Genomic DNA, 24098 nt, shown 5'->3' with positions numbered 1-24098 from the left:
AGTTAAACTTTGGACTAAGACATGACGAGAATTTCCTGTCTTGCCTGAAGGAACGCATTTGTTCTGCATCCCTTTATATCACTGTCCATATCTCTTGTTTCCCTTTCCCCTGACTCTCAGAAGAAGGGTCTTGACCCAAAACGTCACCTATTCCTTTTCTCCAGAGATACTCCTGACCTGCTGAGTTACTCCACCTTTTTGTGTCTAATGCCTGGTGGAATAGTCCAAGCAGCCATGAGTTCCAGTGGTAGAGCATGGAGCATCTCAACCCACTGTGGTGTCAGCTCTAACCTCAGCCATCACTGTTATTCCTATGTGGCACTACATTTCCCTGGCTACTTTCACATTAGCCCCAGCACTTCAAAGGAATCTCATTGTCTGAGAAGCACTTTTCCGTGTTCTGCAATCTGGGTAATATTGGATTTTGTGCAAATATTTCACCCAAAAGAACTCATCTTTGCAAACAGTCAAAACTGCATTAAAAATCATTACTGTTCACGGTTCATGATAGAGCACCAGCAGCCACTTGCAATGAAGTACTGCCAGATGAAAGGGCTTGGATGTATTAGTTGCAAGACTACTGTCCAAGAGCTGTTCTCTGAAAGCCTGGTGTGTTTGAGAAAGTGTAGCCAGATGTAGACAGCTGGAGCAGCTGCATAATGTAGCGTATGGTACTTTCTTGCAATGTTCCTTGACTGCTGATTTTTTAGTATTGAGGAATATCTCTGTGGGTAAATCTACAACCCCAGTAGTTTTGTTTTTTAATAGCATAACTTTATATGCAATAGGCTCAATGTATGTTGTTGTTGCAACCAGCCCATCACTTTTAGAATACAGCTTGGCTATGAATATCTCACCACTCTATTGCTGCTGCCTCACACTTTCCTCATTTCCTCTGTTGTTTCCTTCCCTTCCCTTCACAGGTTCATTTCCTTGCTCATGCATCCCCAGTACACTTGCTTCTCTTTTGACACAGGGATACAGATATAGATACAGAGATACCTTGCGGAAACAGACCCTTTGGCCCACTGAGTCCGTGCCGACCAGCGTTCACCCCATTCACTAGTACTATCCTCACACACTAGCCATGATTTACAATTTTTTTACTGAAGATAATTAACCTACGAACTTGCACGTCTTTGGAGTGTGGGAGTAAACCGAAGCACCCGGCAAAAAACCCACGTGGTCACAGGGAGAAAGTACAAAGTCTGCACAGAAAGCACCCATTGTCAAGATCGAACCTGGGTCTCTGACGCTGTAAGGCAGCAAGTCTACCTCTGGGCCACTGTGCCATCCACCAGAACCAGCATCTCACAGCAATTACTTAACAGCATATTTTCAATAGCTTCTTCACGTCACCTTGTGACTTCCAAGCCTACTGCCCTGTTTCTTCCTAAGATTCTCCGAATGGGTTAATACATGCCAGTTCTTCACCTGTCTTTCTTTTTTAATTATTGGTCTACTTCCTGCCTGACCACATCAAGACATAACAAGGTGGCAGCGATGTAAAATGAACAAAATTGAGTTATGGGTTTGGGTTTCCCATGAGAAAGAATGCTCCCTGCCGGCTCCTTTACTTTCTATATCTCTTTCCTGTGCCCTTCGTGTTTGAGTCAAACTCCAGATCCCATCCTCCATCTCGGCACTTTATGTTCACATTATTGCTGTGCCTTTTCTTAACCTTACTTGACCTACACTGCCGTGGGTCTCTCACTCAGGCCTTGAGGTGTGCATGTTTTGCAATCTCCACCTAAAATGATCCAAATCATGTCGAGAATGCAGACCCCATATTCACTTTCCAATTAGATCTGCTCACTCGTCACTATGCCAAACTGGCTGCTTTTTGCTGAATTTAGATTCAGATTCCCTGTTCTATTTATAAGATCTTTCAGGGCCTTAACCATCGTACGTCTGCAACCCCTCACACTTGTACTTCTGCTTCCACCTTTGGTCATACATGTCCGTCCACAATTTTACTCTACAGATCTTTCTGAATGTCACAATCAGTCACAGGGACTTCAACCACTTGGAGCACACAAGAAAGTCCTCCATCTTGTCACTTATATCCTCTTCGAAAACTTCCTCAAAACTCAGGCCTGTGTCTCTGGTTTCCTCTCCCAATTCATGGACCACCAACATTTAATAGTTTCTTGTACTTTGGGTCATTTTATGACTATTGAGAATAAAAGGCTGGATGAAGAAAACATGCCCAGGACCACCGTGGTCCTGTCAGCACCGTGGCGCAGCGGTCGAGTTGCTGCCTTAAAGCGCCAGAGATCCGAGTTCAACCCTGACTACGGGTGCTGTCTGTATGGAGTTTGTACGTTCTCCCTGTGACCGCGTGGGTGTTCTCCAGGTGCTCCAATTTCCTCCCACATTCCAACAACGTGCAGGTTTCTGTAAAAATTGTAAATTGTCCCTAGTGTGCTGCAGGATGCTAGTTTATGGGGATCGCTGGTCAGTGTGGACTCGGTGCGCCGAAGGGCCTGCTTCCGCGCTCTACCTCTGAACTAAACAGACAGAACTTTTGAATGTTGTTTATATGGCGGCTGGTTGCAGGTGCACCTAGTTTGTGTAACAGACGTTTCCAGATATTTTTAAAGCAAGTGACTGGTGAATTGAACAGGTGCGATAAAATGAGGTTCTTTATGAATTGCATGTTAAATCTGAAGCATCTGTGGAAACCTCAGGATGTGCAGATTTCGACACAAAATGCTGGAGTAAGCAGGCGGGACAGGCAGCATCTCTGGATAGAAGGAATGGGTGACATTTGGGTCAAGACCCTTCTACAGATTGGAGTCTTCAGACTTCAGAGTCCAGTCTGAAGAAGGGTCTTGACTGGAAATTTCACCCATTCCTTCTATTCAGAGATGCTGCCTGTCCCGCTGAGTTACTCCAGCATTTTGTCTACCTTCGATGTAAACCAGCATCTGCAGTTATTTCTTACAGATAAGCAGACATCCTGTGCAGTATTGGAAGTGTCTTCTTAAAATGAGAAGTTTACCCGTACCCACCGCTCTTTTCATTTTTTTTGTGTGGATGTTAAATATTTTATGATTCCATTTGAGAAAGCAAGTTCTTTGCCTCAATCCACCCCACCCAAGCAGTTTAACTGATTCAACAACAATCTGCTGGAGGTACTCACCAGGTTGAGCAGAGTCTGCTGGAGGGAATGGAATTGTAACCTTGCGTCAGGATTAAGACTGATGCACTGTTTCGACCTGGAAAATCAACAATTCCCTTCCCACCACAGGATGTTACTCAACCCACCAAATTCCTCGGGCAGATTGTTTGTTGCTTCAGATCCCAGCATCTACAGTCGCTTGGGTCTCCAGGATTATTGATTGCCCATTTATTGCTTTGTGCAGGTTGCCACCTGTGCTTTCCTTCAGAACACTTTGTCGACTGTAAAACATGAAGGATATTTTGATGAAAGTTATACGAAGGCCTTGTAGTTCGTCCTTTTTTTAAATTTCCCAGAAATTTCAAGGCATCTTGACTTTAGCATCGAGGAACAATATCGTCGAAAATGATAGATTTTTTTTTAAATAGCTTGAGTTCAGTATAAATTGGATGCTTAATATTCTGGTGATGAGAGCAAAAAGTTTCAAAGTGGTTGACATTCTTGTACCTGCATCTTGTCTTGTACTTCTTCCTCTGACAGCTCGCTCCATAAACCCGACAAGGGCAAGGAACTGCAGATGCTGGTTACAAATAAAAAAGACCCAAAGTGCTGGAGTAACTCAGCGGGTCAGACAGCACCTCTGGACAACATGAACAGGGACATTTGTGGTTAGGTCTCCTCTTCCGTCTGACCCGAAACGTCGCCTATCCATGTTCTCCAGAGATGCTGCCCGACCCGCTGAGTTACTCCAGCACTTTGTGTCTTTATTTGGTGGCATCGTTGATGGTTTGACATATTGTGCTCAACATTAGTGTTTATGTTTTTTTGGTGCTGATAATGATGGTAAAAAAATCCGTTCACTGCCCTTGTTCAGGAGGCTCCTGAGTTGTTTGCTGAGTCCCTGCTGTATCTGGTCTGATTACATTTCCATTGGTGTGGGGTTTTTTTCCCGATCATCTTTAAAGACAGATTGATCCCACTGTGTTCCTAACGTCTTCTGAGGACAGTATATTTTAGACCAGTGGCATGGCAACAGACAGGGAGAGATGGAAAAATGACACCTGATTTTCTGAAATTCAATGAGGCCAATAGTAATGAAAATAAGGCACTGGGGACCTGGTGAATTATAGGCGTCATTATGTGGCATTGAACGATAAACAAATGTGTTGCTGGCTGTAATGGTCAGTGCTTGAAGGAGCTACTAATTATCTCAGTCCATCAGAATTGCAGCATGTTAGGTCTCAATCAGTGCATTCAGCTCCTATTACTTGAATGATCAATTGAAAGTCATATTTCAGCCCATTCAGTAGTCAGGTGTTATTCAGTTCAGTGCCCCAACAAATTCCTTCATACCCAGAGGAAAATAAGCACATCCTTGCCAAATAGCTTTGCAAAAAAAATATGATTCTTATTAAAAAGGCATTCTATGCTTGAGCTGTCGGCAGTTGGTGTAAGGAAAGTCCCATCCTGGGGAGAATGTACAAACTCCGTACAGACAACACCCGTAGTCAGGATCGAACCCGGGTCTCTGGTGCTGTGAGACAGCAACTCTTACCGCTGCGCCACTGTGCCGCCATGAAATCCATTTGTTGCAATTCTTTTGTTCTGACCATCGCTTGTACCTCGATTCACCAACACAAGGGATTCACGGCCATTGCCTTTACATCTTTCCAGAATCTTATTGCTTATCTTGTGCTTCATTGACCAGGTTACATGGTATTGACGATGTTACACAACTAGTGCACTCTTCCGCTTCAGTGCAACTTCCATGAATCAATATCGCATCGATTTGGAATGGTGGCCAAACACCATGTTTACTTTATTAACTGTTGCTCTTCTATTTCTGAACAAAGTCAGTGGCATATACTTGTGTTTAAGAAGGAACTGCAGATGCTGGAAAATCGAAGGTACACAAAAAAGCTGGAGAAACTCAGCGGGTGCAGCAGCATCTATGGAGCGAGGGAAAAAGGCAACGTTTGGGCCCGAAGCGTTAGATGCTGCTGCATCCGCTGAGTTTCTCCAGCTGTTTTGTGTACCTTCCAGTTGCATATACTATTTGTTCTCCATCTCTCACGTATGAATATGAGAAAATAGAAGCAGGAGTAGGCCAATCAGTCCCTCAAGCCTGTCCCACCTTTCACAATGACCATGACTGCTTTGCCTTAGGCCTCAACCCTTCCTGTGTGCCAGTTCCACACATCCTTAAAGGACACAAAATGCTGGAATAACTCAGCAGGTCAGTCAGCATCTCTGGAGAACATGGATAGGTGTCACCGAAGGCACACACACAAAATGCTGAAGTAACTCGGCGGGACAAGTATCATCTCTGGAGGGAAGCATCATCTATCCAGGTACTCCAGAGATGCAGCCTGACCAGCTGAGTTACTCCGGCACTTCTGTGCATTAACCGGCATCTGCAGCTCCTTGTTTCTACTGTTGTTACACAGATGGAGATCATGTTTCCTGGAATTTGGATGGTTACAGGGTAATTCTATTCAAATTTTCAAGAATTTAAAAATGAATAGATCTGATAAATAGATTTTGTTTTGTTGGGGGAGTCTGCAGCACAGTTTGCAATTGGCAAATGATGCAAGGCAATTCCACGCGTCCTTTGTTTCCCTGACCCTTCAAAACGTGTCTGTGTTCTCTTTTAACACTCTCAATGATCCAGCCTCCACAACTCTCCATTGTGGCAAATTCCTGAGGGTCGCCATTCTCCGTGACTAGGCCATGCCATCTATTCATTCATGAAGTCAGGACATATCTCCAAAGCAAGACCCCTTTCTTCCGAATTCTTTATCGAAATTTGTCTGCACATTTCTGTTAATTCGATTAATTATGTTGCTGCTGGGAGAATATTAATTATTTGCCAGTTGGAACATGTCACGGTAGGCTCAAATTTCAGCAGAGCTGTGATCACTCTCAACATCAGAACTGCTGCAGGAATTATGTGTGCAAAGAGGAATTCTGAGAGAGAGAAAGAGTGAGTGTAGTTAAAGTTTGGGGTGGTGGGTCTGGAAGAGAGGGGAGGGGGGGCAGGACAAAGTCTGGCGAGTGACAGACACGTGAGGGGGCAGGCTTTGTATTGCTTCTCCTCTCCTCCAACCCTCTCTTCACCCCACCACCACCACAATCATTCTGAAGTAGCGTTCTGACCTGAAACCTCACCTATCCACGCCTCAAGAGTGTTTTATTGTCATATATCCGGAAAGAAATGATGAAATTCTTACTTGCAGCAGCACTACAGATATGTAAACACAGCAAACAATTTTGCAGATGATACAAAAGTGGGTAGACAAAAATGCTGGAGAAACTCAGTGGGTGAGGCAGCATCTATGGGGCAAAGGAAATAGGCGAAGTTTCGGGTCGAGACCGTCTTCAGTCTGAAGAAAGGTCTCGACCCGAAACGTCGCCTATTTCCTTCGCTCCATAGATGCTGCCTCCCCCACTGTGTTTTTCCTGCATTTTTGTCTACCTTCGATTTTCCAGCATCTTCAGTTCCTTCTTATACAGAAGTGGGTGGTTTTGCAGATAGTGTAGGTGGTTGTGATAAATTATCAGCAGGATTTTGATCGATTGGCCAGGTGGGCTGAGGAATGGTTGATGGAATTTATTGAGGTGTTGCATTTTAGGAAGTCTAACATAGGCAGGACCTGCACAGTCGTAAAGCAGAGGCATCTAGGAGTGCAGGTGCATGGTTCCTTATTGGTAGATCAAAAAGGCTTTTGGCACATTGGCCTTCATCAGTCAGAGTATTGAGTTGGGAGGTCATGAGTATAGAAGTTGGGAGGTCATGTTGCAGTTGTATAAGATGTTGGTGAGGCTGCATTTAAAGTATTGTGTTCAGTTCTGGGCACCATGTTACAGGAAAGATGTTGAGTTCAGGAGGATGAGGGGATATCTTATAGAGATGTATAAAATCATGAGAGGATTAGATCAGGTGATGCACAGAATCTCTTGCCCAGAATGAATCAAGGACCAGAGGATATAGGTTTAAGGTGAAGGGGAAAAGATTTAATAGGAATCTGAGGGGTAACATTTTCACACAAAGGGCGCTGGGTGTATGGAACAAGCTACCCGAAGAAGTTGTTGAGGCAGGACCTATCCCAACGTTAAAGAAACAGTGAGACAGGTACATGGCAGGGCTGCCAACTCTCACGCTTTGAGCGTGAGAATCACGCCCTCAAGCAAACTCTCACGCCCGCCCTCACGCTGATCAGAAATTTCTCACGCTCTGTGGTGAGAAATTCTGTGATCAATGAAAATTTCAAAACTTGGATAAACTGCATGGTCCGCGGGTGTTGGAGAGCTGGGGCTGAGGGAGGGATGGGAGCAGAACCAGTGGCGGGAACAGATGCGGGGAGCCGGGACAGGCGAGTGTTTGCGGGGACAGATGTGGATGAGCCGGCGCTGGCGAGTGTTTGCGGGGCTGCCGAGTCTCTCTCGCTGCAGTTCTGGCCATCGAGCAGCTCCAGTGCGAGAGTCCTGGGCCATCGGAGGCATCGGAAGCGTTGCACAGCTGCCGCGAGAGTCTCTGTGCCGAAGGGACAGACTCTCAAAGGGAGGTGGAGAGAGAGAGGGGGGAAGGAGACAGTGAGACAGGGGGAGAGAGAGGGGGTGAGGGTAGAGAGAGGGGAGTGAATGGAGTGTGAGAAGATGGAGAGAGGGGAAGAGAGAGGAGAGAGAGGTAGGGGAGAGATATAGGGAGAGAGAGGGGAGAGTGAGAGGGGAGAGAGGGGGGAGAGTGAGGTGGGAGAGGGGGGGAAGAGAGAGAGGGTTGAGAGGGAAGAAAGAGGGAAGAGAGAGAGGGGTGGAGAGGGAGGAGAGAATGAGAGAGAGAGGGGGAAGATAGACCCCTCTCTCCTCCCCCTCTCTTTCTCCTCTCTATCGCCTCTTTCTCTTTGCCCCCCCCCCCCCCCCCCATCTCTCTCTCTTTCCCCCTCTCTCCCTCTCTCTTTTACCACCCCTGGTAAAAGAGAGAGGGAGAGAGGGGGAAAGAGAGAGAGATGGGGAGGGGGGGCAAAGAGAAAGATGAGATAGAGACAGAGGAGAAAGAGAGAGGGGAGAGCAAGCAATGGGGAGAGTGAGGTGGGAGGGAGAAATGGGGGAGAGAGATGGAGAGAGAGGAGGAGAGAGGAGGAGGAGAGAGATGAGAGAGAGGGGGGAAAGAGAGTGAGAGGTGAGAGAGAGAGAGGGGAGAGAGAGAGGGGAGAGTGTGTGGAGAGGGAGAGGGAGAGAGAGGTGGAGATAGAGAGGGAGGGAGAAAGAGAGAGAGAGGGGGGAGAGAGAGGGGGAAGGGAGTGGGAGAGAGAGAGGAGAGAGAGAGGGGGGGGGAGAGAGAAGAGGGAGAGAGAGAATAAGAGAGAGGGGGGGGAGAGTTGGGGGAAAGAGAGGGAGAGAGAGTTAGGGGAAAGAGAGGGGAGAGAGAGTTAGGGGAGAGAGGGGGGGAGAGAGAGGAGAGGGGACGAGAGAGAGGGGGGAGAGTGAGGTGGAAGGGAGAGAGGGGGAAGAGAGAGAGATGGAGAGAGAGAGGGGAGAGAGAGAGGGGAAGAGAGGAGAGAGAGGGGGGGAGAGAGAGGAGGGGGAGAGAGAAGAGAGGAGGGGGAGAGAGAAGAGAGAGTGAGAGGGGGGAGACAGGGGAGGAGAGGGGAGAGAGGAGAGAGAGAGAGGGGAAAAAGAGGGAGGGGAGAGGGGAGGGTGGTGTTGAGAGGAGAGAGAGCGGAAGAGAGGGGGGAGAGAGAGGGATGAGGGTGAGGTGGGAGGAAGAGAGAGAGGGGAGAGAAAGAGAGGTGGAGAGAGAGGGGAGGGAGAGTGGGAGAGAGAGAGGAAAGAGAGAAGGGGACAGAGAGAGAGGGGGAGAGAGGGGGATAAAGGCAGGGCTGCCAACTCCCATGCATTGAGCGTGAGAATCACGCATTTCACCAAATTCTCACGCTGATCACAAATTTCTTACGCTCTGTTGTGAGAAATTCTGTGATCAACGAAAATTTCAAAACTCATATCAACTGCATGGGCCGCGGGTGTTGGAAGCAGAAGCAGCGGCGGGGACAGATGCGGACGGGGAGCGGGGCTGGCGAGTGTTTGCTGGGCTGGCGAGTCGCTCACTGCAGCTCCGGCTATGGAGCAGCCTCAGTGCAAGAGTCCCTGGGCTGTCGGAGGCGTCGAAGCGTTGCGCCGCTTCCGTGCCAAATTCGCCCAGGTGACCGGCATGAATCAGGTTGCGGCTCGGTGCATCCTGGAGGACAACCAGTGGCTTCTGGAAGTAAGTACCAAGCACTGGGTAGAAACAATGGAAGATAGTGGACTTCAAATGGGGGTGGTTGGTGAAAGCATCCTGCTTGCCTGCTAGATTTTCACTTACTGTAACTGCAGGAAAAATGTTCCCGATGTTGGGGGCGCTCAGAACCATGGGTCACAGTTTAAGAATAAAGGGGGGGCCAGTTAGGACTGAGATGAGGACAAACTTTCTTCACGCAGAGAGTTGTGAATCTGTGGAATTCTCTGCCACAGAAGGCCTTGCAGGCCAATTCACTGGATGTTTTCAAGGGAGAGTTACATTTAGTTCTTGGGGCTAACGATATCAAGGGATATGGGGAAAAAACAGGAAAGAGGTACTGATTTTAGATGAATAGCCATGATTATATTGAATGGCAGTGCTGGCTCGAAGGGCCGATGGTCTATTCCTGCACCTATTTTCTACGTTTCTATGCTTGAGTATATGGCAATAAAACTCGATCACTTGATTATGAAGCATTCATGCATGGTGGAGGTATAATGTAGTCATAGAGTGATACAGTGTGAAAACAGGCCCTTCGGCACAACTTGCCCACACCCGCCAACATGTCCCAGCTACGCCACCTGCTTTTGATCCATACCTCCAAACCTGTCTTATCCATGTATCAGTCTAACTTTTTCTTAAATGTTGGGATGGTCCCTGCCTCAACTACCTCCTCTGGCAGCTTGTTCCATACACCCATCACCCTTTGTGTGGATAAAGTTACCCCTTAAAAAGTTACCTCTTAAAAATACTTCATACAAAAAACATTGAAATCATACTTCTACAGTGCACTAAAACATGATTTTAATACATCAAATTTCAAAAGGTTCCTACCCTGGGAGGGGGGACACCCTTCTTCCACACCCTCCCCACTCGGTTGCTCCACTCCCTCATCGGGTACCCCTAAGGTCAGTGATCAGTGATCGCACAGCCTCTCCCCTTTCAAAAACGCTCCAATCCAATTTAAAGCATATATATTGCATTCAAGTGTAAGTTAAAAGACTCGCTACAGTATGCACCATATTGCACAATTTCAAGCTGAAAAATGCAAATGTTCTGTACCAATGGGAGGGGGGACACCCTCCTCCCGCCTCTTTTTCCTTTGAAACACAAGAATTGCTGTTTCATTGTTTGCCTAATGGGAGCCCATCTTAAATTTCATTCCATTGCATTTCCTCCATTAGAACAGTTTTTGTTCTTTAAAATGTCATCCATTTGCTGTAAAGTGCTTTGGGAGATTCTGAGGTAAAGTGTTCTTTTAAAGTTACTACTGCACTGCACTTGTATTAGTAGTTGGCAAAAGCCATTACACAAGAATCTTTATCCTTATCAGAGCCAGTGGAAAGTGGAAGGACAGAATGCTCGATCACGTGCCTTTTTTTCTGAAAACATGTTTGTGAGCTGAAGGTTATTATGTTTTCGCAAGCCCTGGAAAAGATTCCTTTCAATTCAGAATGTCAAACTATTTAAGATGGTGAAAAGAAATAAACAAAAATCATTTCTCGCAACGTACTTCAGCTTTCTTATTGATGATAATTTATCCTTTCAGACAAAGTAGACAATGGAGAAGTCCATCAGAGAAAGAGAGCGCCGCAGTCTGACAACTCCGAGAGTCTGATGGCATTCAGTCAATCGAGGTCTGAGCAACAACAAAGCAGTTGGAAGCGCATTATATTACTCATCCTTGCCATCACCATACACAATATCCCAGGTAAGATGGAGCTCTTTGAGAATAAATGTGTAGGAAGGAATTGCAGATGCTGATTTAAACCAAAGATAGATACAAAATGCTGGAGTAACTCAGCGGGTCAGACAGCATCTCTGGAGAAAAGAAACTGCCGACGTTTTGGGTCGAATAGAAAAAGGGTCTCATCCCGAATCGTCACCTGTTCCTTTTCTCCAGAGATGCTGTCTGACCTGCTGAGTTACTCCAGCTTTTCGTGTCTATCTTCTCTTTGAGAATAAATCGGACCTAAATCTACTAAGAAGTGTCGCTGAGAGATACAGGCCCTTCGGCCCACCGAGTCTGTGCCGACCAGCGATCCCCACACATTGACACTATCCTACCCACACTAGAGACAATTTACAACTATGTTGCAAGTCAAACTGTAAAAGCTGTCTGTGCATAAAAAAAAACAACAAAAGTACTGGGGTAACTTAGTGGGTCAGGTAGCATCTCTGGTGGACATGGATATTCATGTTCCCCAGAGTTGCTGCCTTCCCCATTGACTTACGCTAGCATATTATTTTTTTGTAAATCAACATCTGCATTTCTTTCTGTCTCCAAGCTGTGTACAGAGTGTTCATAAAGCAGCGAAGCATGAATATTATAAAACTAAATACATTGATGGAGGATATGCTATTGTGACGTTGAATGCTGGAAAGTGCCAAGCCTTATTACTTGATAAATCCACCTGGGTTACTTATCGCGTTGATAGTAACATGCACATAACTATCTTCCAAATCTCTGAAAATCCTGAAAATATGTTAATACTGGAAATACTCCGCAGGTCAGACTACACGTGTAGAAAGAGAAAAAAGTTAACGTTTCAGGTCTAGATCACATTTATTTCAGTTTATTATTGTCACGTGTACCAAGGTACAGTGAAAAGCTTTTTTGTTGCGTACTATCCAGTCAGCGAAAAGACTGTGCATGATTACAATCAAGCTGTTCATAGTGTACGGATAAAGGGAATAAAGTTTAGTGGATGATATAGTCCAGTAAAGTTAAATTAGATTAAGAAGAGCAGGTTAGCATAAGAAATGCGCATTCACTGCGTATCTCTCTGCAACTGGATCCTCGATCTCCTCATCAACGGACCACAGTCTGCTCGAATTGGCAAAAATACTTCTTCCTCAATAACTTTTAAGAGGGAACTGCAGATCTTCAGACCTGAAGAAGGGTCTCGACCCGAAACGTTGCCTATTTCCTTCGCTCCATAGATGCTGCCTCAACCGCTGAGTTTCTCCCGCATTTTTGTCTTCCTCAATAACAATCAGTACGGGAGCACCCTGCTCTACTCACTCTATACTCATGACTGTATAGCCGGACACAGTGCTAACTCCATCTTCAAGTTCACTGTCGACACCACCATTGTCGGACAAATTACAGATGATGATGAGTCAGAGTATAGGAGTGAGATCGACTGACTGGCCAAATGGTGCCAGCACAAAAACCTAGCTCTCAATATCAGTAAGACCAAGGAACTGATTGTGGACTTTTGGAAGAGGAAGGATGAGGACCCATAAACCTGTCTATATAGACGAGACAATGGTGGAGAGAGTCAAAAGCTTCAAATTCCTGGGCGTGCATATTTCTGAAGATCCTTCCTGGACCCAGCACACTGATGCAATTATAAAGAAAGCACATCAACGCCTCTACTTCTGGAGAAGATTATGGAGATTCGGTATGTCAGAGAGGATTCTCGAACTTCTACAGGTGTACAGTAGAGAGTGTATTGACTGGTTGCATCACGGCCTGGTTCGGCAACTTGAATGCCCAGGAGCGAAGACTGCAAAAAGTTGTGACCACTGCCCAGTCCATCAGGGGTTCTGACCTCCCCACCATCGAAGGGATTTACTGGAGTCGCTGCCTCAACAAGGCAGCCAACATCATCAGAGACCCCACATCCCCCTGGCCGCATACTTATTTCAACCCTGCCATTGTGAGGAAGGTACAGGAGCCTGAAAACTGTAACATCCAGGTTCAGGAACAGCTTCTTCCCTACAGCCATTAGCAATTAAACACTACAACCTCAAAGTAGCTCTGAACTACATAGACTATTATTGTGTAGGAAAGAACTACAGATGCTGGTTTAAATGGTAGGTAGACACAAAATGCTGGAGTAACTCATCGAGACAAGCAACATCTCTGGGGAGAAGGAATGGGTGACATTTCGGGTCGAGACCCTTCTTCAGACTGTCTGAAGAAGGGTCTCGACCCAAAACGTCACCCATTCCTTCTCTCCAGAGATGCTACCTGTCCCGCTGAGTTCCTCCAGCATTTTGTGTCTAAATTAGACTATTATTGTTATTACTGCACTATTATTATTCGTTTTTTATGTGTATGTATGCGTGTGTGTGTGTATACACGCACACTAAACTCTTTTTTACTCATTTATTATATTGTTTACTGTGTACTGTGTTTACATGTTCTGTTGTGCTGCTCCAAGTAAGAATGTCATCGTTCTATCTGGGACACATGACAATAAAACACTCTTGACTCTTGACTCTCTTGAAATGCTGCTGTTGAAGTGAAGATTTTAAAAAGTGGAGCGAATATAATGAATTACCTTCTCGGCCTGGTTTTGGCGCCATTTTGTGTGAACCATTCATCAGAATAGGGCTCTGATGCAGAGTTCTGACCTGATGCATTCAATGCCTCTCTTTCCACAGAAGCTGCCTGTCCTGCCGAGTGCTTGCAGCATTTTCTGTTTATTTTTCTGAATCTATTTTGTTCATTATGTTGATGTTACAAAAAACGCAAATTAAATAAGACTGTATATCAGTGAAGAAGGAAGGCTAAGGGTCTTCTAAAAAATAGAACATGTAAACATAGTACACAGTATACATCATAATAAATGAGGAAAAAAAAATGTTTTCTGCTGGTAAGTACAGCATAACGTTTGCTATTTTTCTCGGCAACAACTGTTATCAGATGCCCACTGTGCACAAAACTGGATGGTTATAAATGGATTGTTGTTACGCATCAGCTGCTGTAATATATTTGTAAAAATCATTTTTTTAATATATGAGAGCATTCAATTCAAAAGAGCAATAAAACAAAAACAGAAATCTGATGTAAAGCTTGCCAAATGCAAACAACATCAGCATTGCCTTATTGTTTGTAACCTTCAGTACCACAAAATAAATTTTGTCATGAGCCCGTTGACACAGTTCAACTTTGACTGGGAAATGCCAAGGTGTCAAATGTTGAAAGCATGAGAGGATAACTTGTGTAGGAATGAACTGCAGATGCTGGTTTAAACCGAAGATAGGCACAAAAAGCTGGAGTAACTCAGTGGGATAGGCAGCATCTCTGGAGAGAAGGGATGGGTGATGTTTCAGGTCGAGACCCTTCTTCAAACTAGTTCAGGAAAAGGGATATAATGTCTCCACAGAGACATTATAAGTAACTTTGTGGAGTGGAGCGCACACAATAATCTCCATCTCAACACCAAAAAAACAAAGGAGATAGTGGTGGACTTTAGGAGGGGGAGGAGGAGGACTCAAGCAACGCCGATCACCATTAAGGGCACTGAGGTGGAGGTGGTTGCTAATCACAGGTACCTTGGGGTGCAGCTTGACAGTGAGCTGAACTGGAAGTGTCATATGGAGGCGGTGTACAGGAGGGGACAAAGCCGACTGTATTTTTTAAGGAGGCTGAGGTCTTTTAATATCTGCCAACCCCTACTGTGCAGTGTCTACCATTCAGTGGTGGCCAGTGCTCTGTTCTTTGCTGTGGCCTGTTGGGGAGATGGCGCCCGTATAGCGGATAAAAACAGATTGGACAAACTAATCAGGAAGGCCGGCTCAGTGGTCGGGGCTGAGCAACGAACGGTCCAGCAGGTGGCAGAGGCCAGAACTCTAAATAAACTAGGTTCCATAATGACAAACCCCACTCACCCACTCCATGCCCTGAAGGTGATCAAGAGCAGCATCTTCAGCCAGAGGCTGATTGCACCAATGTGCAAAACGGAGAGATACAGGAAGTCCTGTTTACCAGCTGCTATAAGACTTTTTAATGAGCATAAATAACTGCACTTTTTTAAATTAATTGTATTTTAACTTGTATTTTAACGTATTTTAACTTGTTATGTATGAAAGCGTGGTGTTATGTTTGTCTTGAAGCTGTCGTGGCAAATAATTTCCTGAAAAGGATTATTAAAGGAATATTCTATTCTATACAGGAAGATAACTTGTGTAGGAAGGAACTGCAAATGCTGCTGGTTTAAACCGAAGATAGACACAAAAAACTGGAGCTGACCCGCTGAGTTATTCCAGCTTTTTGTGTCTACCTTGAGAAGATAACTTCCTGCTGTGAGCTGTCCTCCAGGTTACTCGAGCGAGCTGCAGAAGGGTGTCAGAGTCGAATGCTTTGACGCTTACTGCTGTTCCTAACCTCAGCCATGTGTGGCCACATCCACTCAGCTAGACGCCTACGGTGCACTCAAGCATTGATTTAGCCATCCAGGGTTGCCGCAGTACCATCCATCTCCCACCAACTAACAAGTAGACCAGCTTACTTGCGACTCAAAGCAGATGGAAGGTTTCAGCAAATACTTTCCGAACATGAGCTTTTGCATTGTAAACATTTACAAAACATTGTCTTGCTTTGCAAAAAAAATGTAATGACAAAGGACAAAACATTGTTCATCTCAAGGTTTTTTTGGTATCAGGAATGATTTATTCGAACTTCTTGATAAAGAGGGGTGAATCCGAACTGATGCACATATGCTGGCAGAATAGAAAGGTGTCGCATTGAAAACACTTGGAGATGAAAGCAAATTTAGCTGTGTGGAACGTTTTAACTCCCCCTTCCATTCCCACACTGACCTTTCTGTCCAGGGCCTCCTCCACTCTCAGAGTGAGGCCAAATGCAAATTGGAGGAACAGCACCTCATAGTTCGCTTGGGCAGCTTACAACCCAGCGGTATGAACATTGATATCTTTAACTTCAAGTAACCTTTACATTCCCTCTCTCTCCAATACTCCCCCACCCCAGTCATCGTACTAGTTTCACTGTCTTCCGGCTGAGTTTAACTGTTTGATTATTCTTAATCACCTTTCCCACATCCAACAATGGTCCATTGTGGGCTCCACCTTTTCTTGATCATTGTTGCTGGCTTTGATCTGCCTTTTTTTGCATTAATTTGTTCTATGTACATTTTCATATCTCTCAGTTCCCTCTCCCCTGACTCTTAGTCTGAAGAAGGGTCTCAATACGATAAGTCAGCTATTCCCTTTCTCCAGATACGCTGCCTGACCCGCTGAGTTACTCCAGTTTTTGTGTCTGTCTAAGATGTGTGGACAACCTGGGTAAGGCAGTGTAAATCCCTGCATTATTAACTGATTTCAACCGAATTTGTTGTAAAGGCTTATGCCTTTGGGAAGAGGAATAAAATGGTGAAAAAGCTTGGGTTTAACAAGGCCTGAAATTGTACGTGATTTTGTATTGTTACTTCTGAAAGCTGTTACTTCGATGTTTACATTTCCATCTCATTACTTTTCCGTGCATCTGGCATCTTAACTCCTTTAAATTTATTCCCATTTGTACTCGGTATCTGCTTGTCACATAATACCATGCAGTAATTCATCAGCCAAAACTAGAATTCTTAAAGGAAATAAAATCTCAGGTTAAAGTAATGTTTACACGTGTTAAAAAAACGAAGACATTTTTATTTTTTCTTCTTTAATTTGACACGCTGATTGCGTCAGTATAAGCCTCACGATAACTTCTTGCAATACAAACATACCTTTCATTTTGCTGTGGTATCATGTTTAGTTTAGTTTAGAGATACTGTGCGGAAACAGGCCCTTTGGCCTACCGAGTCCGCGCCGACCAGCGATCCCCGCTCATTAACACTATCCTACACACACTAAGGACAATTTACAATTATACCAAGCCAATTAACTACAAACCTGTATGACTTTGGAGTGTGGGACACACTGACACCTATGTTAAAAAAAATGAAACCATTTTTATTTTTCATGCTGACTGCGTCAGTGTAAGCTTCACAATGGCTTTATGCAATACATATCTTTCATTTTGCTGTGGTATCATGTCGATGTGATATAATATCAGATTATAACATAATGCATCATATTTACCCAAATCCCGTTTGAAAAGATTTTTTCCCTTCCAATGCCAATAATTCTGTGGTATTTTTGTTGTTCTGTTTACTGCTTTGTCTGTCACAGTTCCAGGCAGTTGGATATATAAAGATGCTGTTGAGTGACTGGTGCCATGTTCTTTCACAGTTGTGATCACACTGCAAGGAATGATGAGTTCCTGCAGTGTCGTTTTGTGCTTTAAATCCCGTATAGTTTAATTCTTGAAAGTAACCCTTGCATTCCCTCTCTCTCTCTGTCCCTCCCCCACCCTAGTCATCCTCGTAGTTCCACTGTTTGCATCCATATATACCTTTGTTATGACCACTCCCACAGCCAACAATAGACCATTGTGCGCTCCATCTTTCCTTGATCATCGATGCCGGCTCTGATTTGTTCTGAACCTTTTTCTTACCTCTTGTGTCCCTCTCCCCTGACTCTCAGTCTGAAAAAGGGTCTTGACCTGAAACGATCACCTATTCCTTTTCTCCACAGATGCTGCCTGACCCGCTGATTTACTCCAGCATTTTGTATCTATTTTCGCTGTGAACCAGCATCTGCAGTTTCTTCCTGCTCATTTGGTTTAGTTTATTGTTATTGCCACGATTATTGTTATTAAGAGGACTGCACAGAGCTGGTCAGAGGAGGCAGAGCAGCGACTATGGGACTGCTTAGAGTCAGCAGACCAGGCAATGTTTAAGGACTCGGAATGATGAGTTCCTGCAGTGTAGTTTTAATTCCCGTATATTTCAATTTCTCCAAAATTTGCATGAAAACCAGGGTAATTGCCTTTTGAAGAATTAATGATGTTTGTTTTCACTTTGGAAATGGCTATAAGGAATGTTTTTATAACCCAGTTATGGCATAGTGGAATTGTTTAGTGTTATTTGAGGCCATCAAAGCATCATATAGAACTTGGATTGCTTACGACCCAATGGTATGAACAGTGAATTTTACAATTTTAGGTAACCCCTAGAGCACTCCTCCCCCCATTCTCCTCTTTCTACATGTCACGGGCTGACGCCTATATGGTCGTGAGTAGTCGCCCAAAGAGTCGTGCCTTTTTCTGATCACCGCTGGATTTTCAACATGTTGAAACATTTCGGCAACCTGCTGTGACTTTGGCGGGTGCCGGCAAGTGGCCGAAAAAATCGGTAAGTGGGAGAGGCCCTTTAGATCAGACTGTTCTTAGATTTGCCCACATTGTTTAGTGCCAGTTGGGCGCTCTGCTCACGAAGCCTGCATCTAAATATGTTTAGCTAATCTTCAGTGTCAACGGGGGTACATTGGATGTGTTCTAAACATCTGCTGACACATCTAGTGGAATATCTGATGTCGTTTCTTGCAGCTGAACATTTTTAACTTGCAAACTCTGTCTGGCACATTAATTGCACCTCTTGCAAGAACAATGAAATGCCACCATTTATTCCTTTGACACCACTTGCAGAATCAGCTTCCGAAATGTTAGGTGGAACAATTTAATCTGATAGCTTTTCAAGGGCTTTGAGAAAGATTGGATCGACTGATGGTAAACAGCTCCCTAAACTCATTGCCGTCTGATTTCGATATGTTGTCGTGCAAAGTAACACTATTTCAGTTGAACTAGCTTACATATAAATTGAAAATGGCTGCAGTGGAATGTTGATGCGTGGAACAAGGTTATTCTCTCTGAGCCTGCCAGCAGTCACATTATGTAAATATCTTCCTAATCAGTTCCAGGGTCAAACATGCCTGAACTTTCCCTCTTAATGGATGAGGCAGTTTATTTATCCTGTGTATAAAGATCCTTTTAAATCAAATGAAACGGCAGGCAATCATGAGAAATGCTGGAGATAGACACAAAACGCTGGGGTAACTCAGCGGGACAGGCAGCATCCCTGGGTAGAAGGAATGGGTGATGTTTCGGGTCGTGACCCTTCTTCAGACTGAGAGTCAGGGGAGAGGGAGACACAGAGATATGCACGGATAAAGGGCCTGTCTTACTGTACGAGGTAATTCAAGAGTTCTCCCGAGTTCTCCCCTGATTCGAGCTCATGTAATGTACGTAGCGGGTACGTTGGGGTTCATACGAGTAAAAAGTAACAATTTTTTTCATCACGAGTATTTTTTTACTCGTGGACATTTTTCACAGTGTTGAAAAAACGTCACGAGTTTACCGGATTTCCCCAAATACCTACCGTTACTCTGACGAGCCGCTACGTGACATCCACGAGCTCCTACGTATCCGCTACGTACATTACACGAGCTCGAATCGGGGAGAACTCGGGAGAACTCTAGAATTTACCTTGCGCAGTGGGACAGGCCCTTAAAATGTGACAACGAGAGAGGGGACGAAGATCAAGGAAAATGTGGAATGGTACATTGCTAGCTGGGATAAGGTGACAATGAGGCATACAACGTAAAATTTAATTTTGGACAGTCAGACTGGTCAGAGAATTAGGATGGGGGAGGGATGGAGAGAGAGGGAAAGGAAGGGTTACTTGAAGTTAGAGAAGTCAATATTCATACTTCCGGTCCAATCCCTCCCAACCTATATCCAAGACACCTCACAGGCGCTTCGTCTCTTCAACAACTTCCGTTTTCCAGGCCTCCACTCCCTCATCTTTACTATGGATGTCCAGTCACTACACCTCCATCCCTCACCAGGAAGGTCTTAATGTCCTCCGTTTCTTCCTCTACCGCAGAACCAGCCAATTTCCGTCTACTAATACTCTCCTCTGCCTAGCAGAGCTGGTCCTTACCCTCAACAACTTCTCCTTCGACTCCTCCCACTTCCTCCAATCCAAGGCGTAGCTGTGGGCACTCGCATGGGCCCCAACTATGTCTGCCTCTTTGTAGGGTACGTCTCTATCATGGAGACCGACTATTGACCGACATCTACTACAAACCTACTGACTCCCATAGCTATTTTCCAGACTACACTTCTTCCCACCCTGCTTCCTGGAAAGACTCTATCCCCTACCCACAAGTCTTCTGTCTATGCCGCATCTGCACCCAGGATGAGGTTTTCCATACTAGATCATCGAAGATGTCCTCATTCTTAATAGATAAGGCTCTATCTCGCAGCTCCGCTCTTGTTCCCCCTCCTCCCATTCGCAACAAGGACAGAGTCCCCATTGTCCTCACCCTCCACCCCATCAGCCGTCGCATACAGCATATAATCCTCCAACACATTTGCCACCTCCAACGGGATTCCACGACTAACCACATCTTCCCATCTCCACCCCTTTCTGCTTTCCGTGGAGACCATTCACTCCGCAACTCCTTGGTCAACTCGTCCCTTCCCACCCAAACCACCCTCTCCCCAGGTACTTTCCCCTGCAACCACAGGAGATGTAACACCTGTCCCTTTACCTCCCCCCTCGACTCCATCCAAGGACCCCAACAGTCTTTTCAGGTGAGGCAGAGGCTCACTTGCACCTCCTCCAACCTCATCTACTGTATCTGCTGTTCCAGGTGTCAACTTCTCTACCTCGACGAGACCAAGCGCAGGCTTGGCGATTGTTTCGCTGAACACCTCCACTCAGTCCGCCTTAACCTACCTGATCTCCCGGTTGCTCAGCACTTTAACTCTCCCTCCCGTTCCTAATCTGATCTATCTGTCCTGGGTCTACTCCAATGTCAGAGTGAGGCCCAGCTCAAATTGGAGGACCAGCACTTCATATTTCACTTGGGTAGTTTGCACCCCAGCGGTATGAACTTCGTTAACTTGGGGGTTGATGCTGGCACATGTAACTGGGTCCTGAACTTTCTATCGCAACGGCAGCAGACAGTCAGGGTGGGCAGTAGGACATCAAAAACCATAGCCGTGAGCACTGGCTCGCCCCAAGGCTGTGTCCTAAGCCCCCTGCTGTTCAGTCTGCTTACACACGACTGTACTGCTAGACTCAACAACAACTTCATCAACAAGTTCGCTGATGACACAACAGTGGTGGGTCTCATCAGTGACAATGATGAGTCGGCGTACAGGATGGAGGTGGAGCTGCTCACAGGATGGTGCCAATCCCACAACCTCATTCTCAACGTGGGAAAAACTAAGGAGATGGTGGTTGACTTCAGGAGGGCGGGAAAACAACACCATACAGCTCTGCACATCGATGGAGCTGATGTGGAAAGGGTCAGCAGCGTGAAGTTCCTAGGACTCCACCTGTCAGATGACCTGACGTCCACGACCAACACCACAGCACTGGTCAAGAGAGCCCAGCAGCGACTACACCCTCTCCGAAGACTACGGAAAGCAGGTCTCCCCACTACACACCTACGAACTTTTTATAGGGGGACAATCGAGAGCACATTAACCTACGGCATCACTTCCTGGTTCAGGCGTAACGAACGGCACCAACTAGACAAGACCGCCAGCAGGATTATTGGTGCTCCACTCCCTTTCCTGCTGGACATATACAGGAAGAGATGTATCAGCAGAGCCATCTCCATCATCAAAGACCCCTACCACCCATCGCATCACATATTCTCCATCCTGCCATCTGGGAAGAGGTACAGGAGCATTAGCTGCAAAACCAGCAGGATGCTCCTCAGCTTCTTCCCGCAGGCTATAAGACTGATAAACGGACTTTGCCCCCTGCCAAAGTATCGCGCACCAACCACCAACCTGGACACACTGCAGCAGAGCCACTGTCGTGCCGCTGCCGATCGGAACGCCTGTTGATGTTTAGTAGAGAGTAGAGTGTTTAATTTGTTCATGATATATGTATTTTTATTTCTATTTATTTTATACTGCACACTGAATGGACACTGGTTGAGCAACGTTTTTTTGTTTCCTCTGGGTATGTGAGGACTCAGGAAAATGACAATAAAGATATACTATACTATACCATACTATAACTTAAAAGTGCCCCTGCTTTCCCTCTCTTTTCAACCCCTCCCCTTCCAAGTTCTCCCACCAGTCTTACTGTCTCCAACTACATTCTATCTCTGTTCCGCCCACTCCCCTGGCATCAGTCTGAAGAAGGGTCTCGACCCAAAACATCACCCATTCCTTCTCTCCAGAGATGCTGCCTGTCACCCTGAGTTACTGCATCATTTTGTGTCTACCTTCAATATTCATACCGCTGGGTTGTTAGCTGCCCAAGTGAAATATGAGGTGCTGTTCCTCCAGTTTGCGTAGGGCCTCACCCTGACAGTGGAGGAAGATTGTGTGAACATTTTGTGTTGTTTCTCATGGGTAAAGTGATGGAAAAGAAATGAAAGCAGTTGTGGAGTTTGGGTGGGGTTTTGTTGTGATGAGGTCGGCATTATGCGTAGTAATAGGTGATGAATGCAGAGATATCTCATTGAAGGACTGCTTAGCTTTTTTTAATGGTTATCAAAGTTAAGTGGTGTGAACTATGTGCAGCAGTTGTTGTCATGGAATGAAAGAGCACGGAACAAGGCCCCTCGGTCCAACCGGTCTATGCAAGTCACGGGGAGAACGTACGAACTACGCACAGACTGCACGTGTAGTCAGGATAGCACCCGGCTCTCTGGCGCTGTAAGGCAGCAACTCGACCGCTGTGCCACAGTGCCGCCAATTAAGTTAATTATGCCATTAAAGTATGGGACTGAAAAATGTCCTCTCTTTGCACAGCGAGTGTTTATGGAAATGTCAACCTTCAGACGGCATGGTGTGTGGCCTCCTTGACTGAGAGGATTCTGCTAACTCAATTATTTTTCTATGCACATGTTCCAACTATTTTTTACTGAAATAGGCATCAACTGCAAAGTAACAGCTGTTGGTCAATAAATTAGCTTTGATCAGTGAATCAAATCAGAATAATCAGTATCAATTCAGGTTTTATTGACAACATTAGGTAAATTACTTGACAACTGAAGACTTTTTCTATGTGGTAATCAGTGAGGTGCCATTATATCCAATTTACCTTTTACAGTTTAATTCACATTGCGAGTGGCCACTGAAAGGTTGGGCCAATTTTTAACACCAGCATGAAAAACTGAGACGAAAACTGCAGCATTTCTTCACAGACCATGACAACTATAAAATTTTGTGGCCTGCTACATTGCTCCTCTGGTCACCGAACAGGGAAAAGGAAAGATTTGTAATTTTTGTGGCACCATCACAAGAGAGGCTCGATGTCCCTTGCGGCCATTTAAGTGCTCTCAAGTGGTGTTTTGGTGCACAGCCAACTTCCACAAACAGCCACGGGCTCACGACCGGATCATTTCAAATGGTAATCTTGTTGGAGGGATAAATAACTCTTTTTTGAAGTTGAATCATTAAATCGACTCCCTTTCGTGGATGTGTTCAGTCCGGAAGAAACACCATTAAAATGCAGCCTAAGAGCTCTTAAAGATAGCGGAGTCAGGGGATATGGGGAGAAGGCAGGAACAGGGTACTGATTGGGGATGATCAGCCATGATCACATTGAATGGTGGTGCTGGCTCGAAGGGCCGAATGGCCTACTCCTGCACCTATTGTCTATTGTCTAAGGTCCTCAAGCGACACATTGTGGCTCTCTATATTTAGTTCAAGTAAGCCTTGTATTCCCGTTCTCTCTGTACCTCCCACACCCTGGTCATCCTGCTAGCTCCACTATTTGCACCCATACATCCCTTCGTCATCACCTTCTTCCACCACCAACAATGGACCATTGTGGGATCCACCTTTCCTTGGCCATCAGTGCTGGCTCCGATTTGTTCTGAACCTTGTAGGTCAATTGGCTTTGGTAAAAATTGTAAATTGTCCCTAGTGTGTAGGATAATGCCAGTGATTGCTGGTCGGAGCGGACTCGGTGGGCAGAAGGGCCTGTTTCCGCGCTGTATCTCTGAAGTCTGAAAGCCGAATATGGCCGCACAGTCAACTGTATCTACTGCAGCCGAGAGCAGGAACAGCGAGCTGTGTTCCTCATTGAC

At 45.4% G+C, this 24098-nt stretch overlaps 1 protein-coding gene across 2 annotated transcripts in view; it reads left to right on the top strand.

Moving 5' to 3' along the window:
• Window positions 1-24098, top strand: part of slc39a11 (solute carrier family 39 member 11) — a 518123-nt gene that overhangs the window by 265370 nt on the left and 228655 nt on the right. For both annotated transcript variants that reach the window (XM_033044305.1, XM_033044306.1), the window contains exon 5: window positions 10951-11112. In XM_033044305.1, coding sequence (XP_032900196.1) covers window positions 10951-11112 — 162 coding nt within the window. The remainder of the gene's footprint in view (window positions 1-10950; window positions 11113-24098) is intronic.

The sequence above is a fragment of the Amblyraja radiata genome, chromosome 26 (genome assembly GCF_010909765.2).
Source record: "Amblyraja radiata isolate CabotCenter1 chromosome 26, sAmbRad1.1.pri, whole genome shotgun sequence".
In the NCBI taxonomy this organism is placed as follows: Eukaryota; Metazoa; Chordata; class Chondrichthyes; order Rajiformes; family Rajidae; genus Amblyraja; species Amblyraja radiata.
The sequence above is the reverse complement of the archived record's forward strand: the minus strand, read 5'-3'. Positions and strand labels throughout refer to the sequence as shown.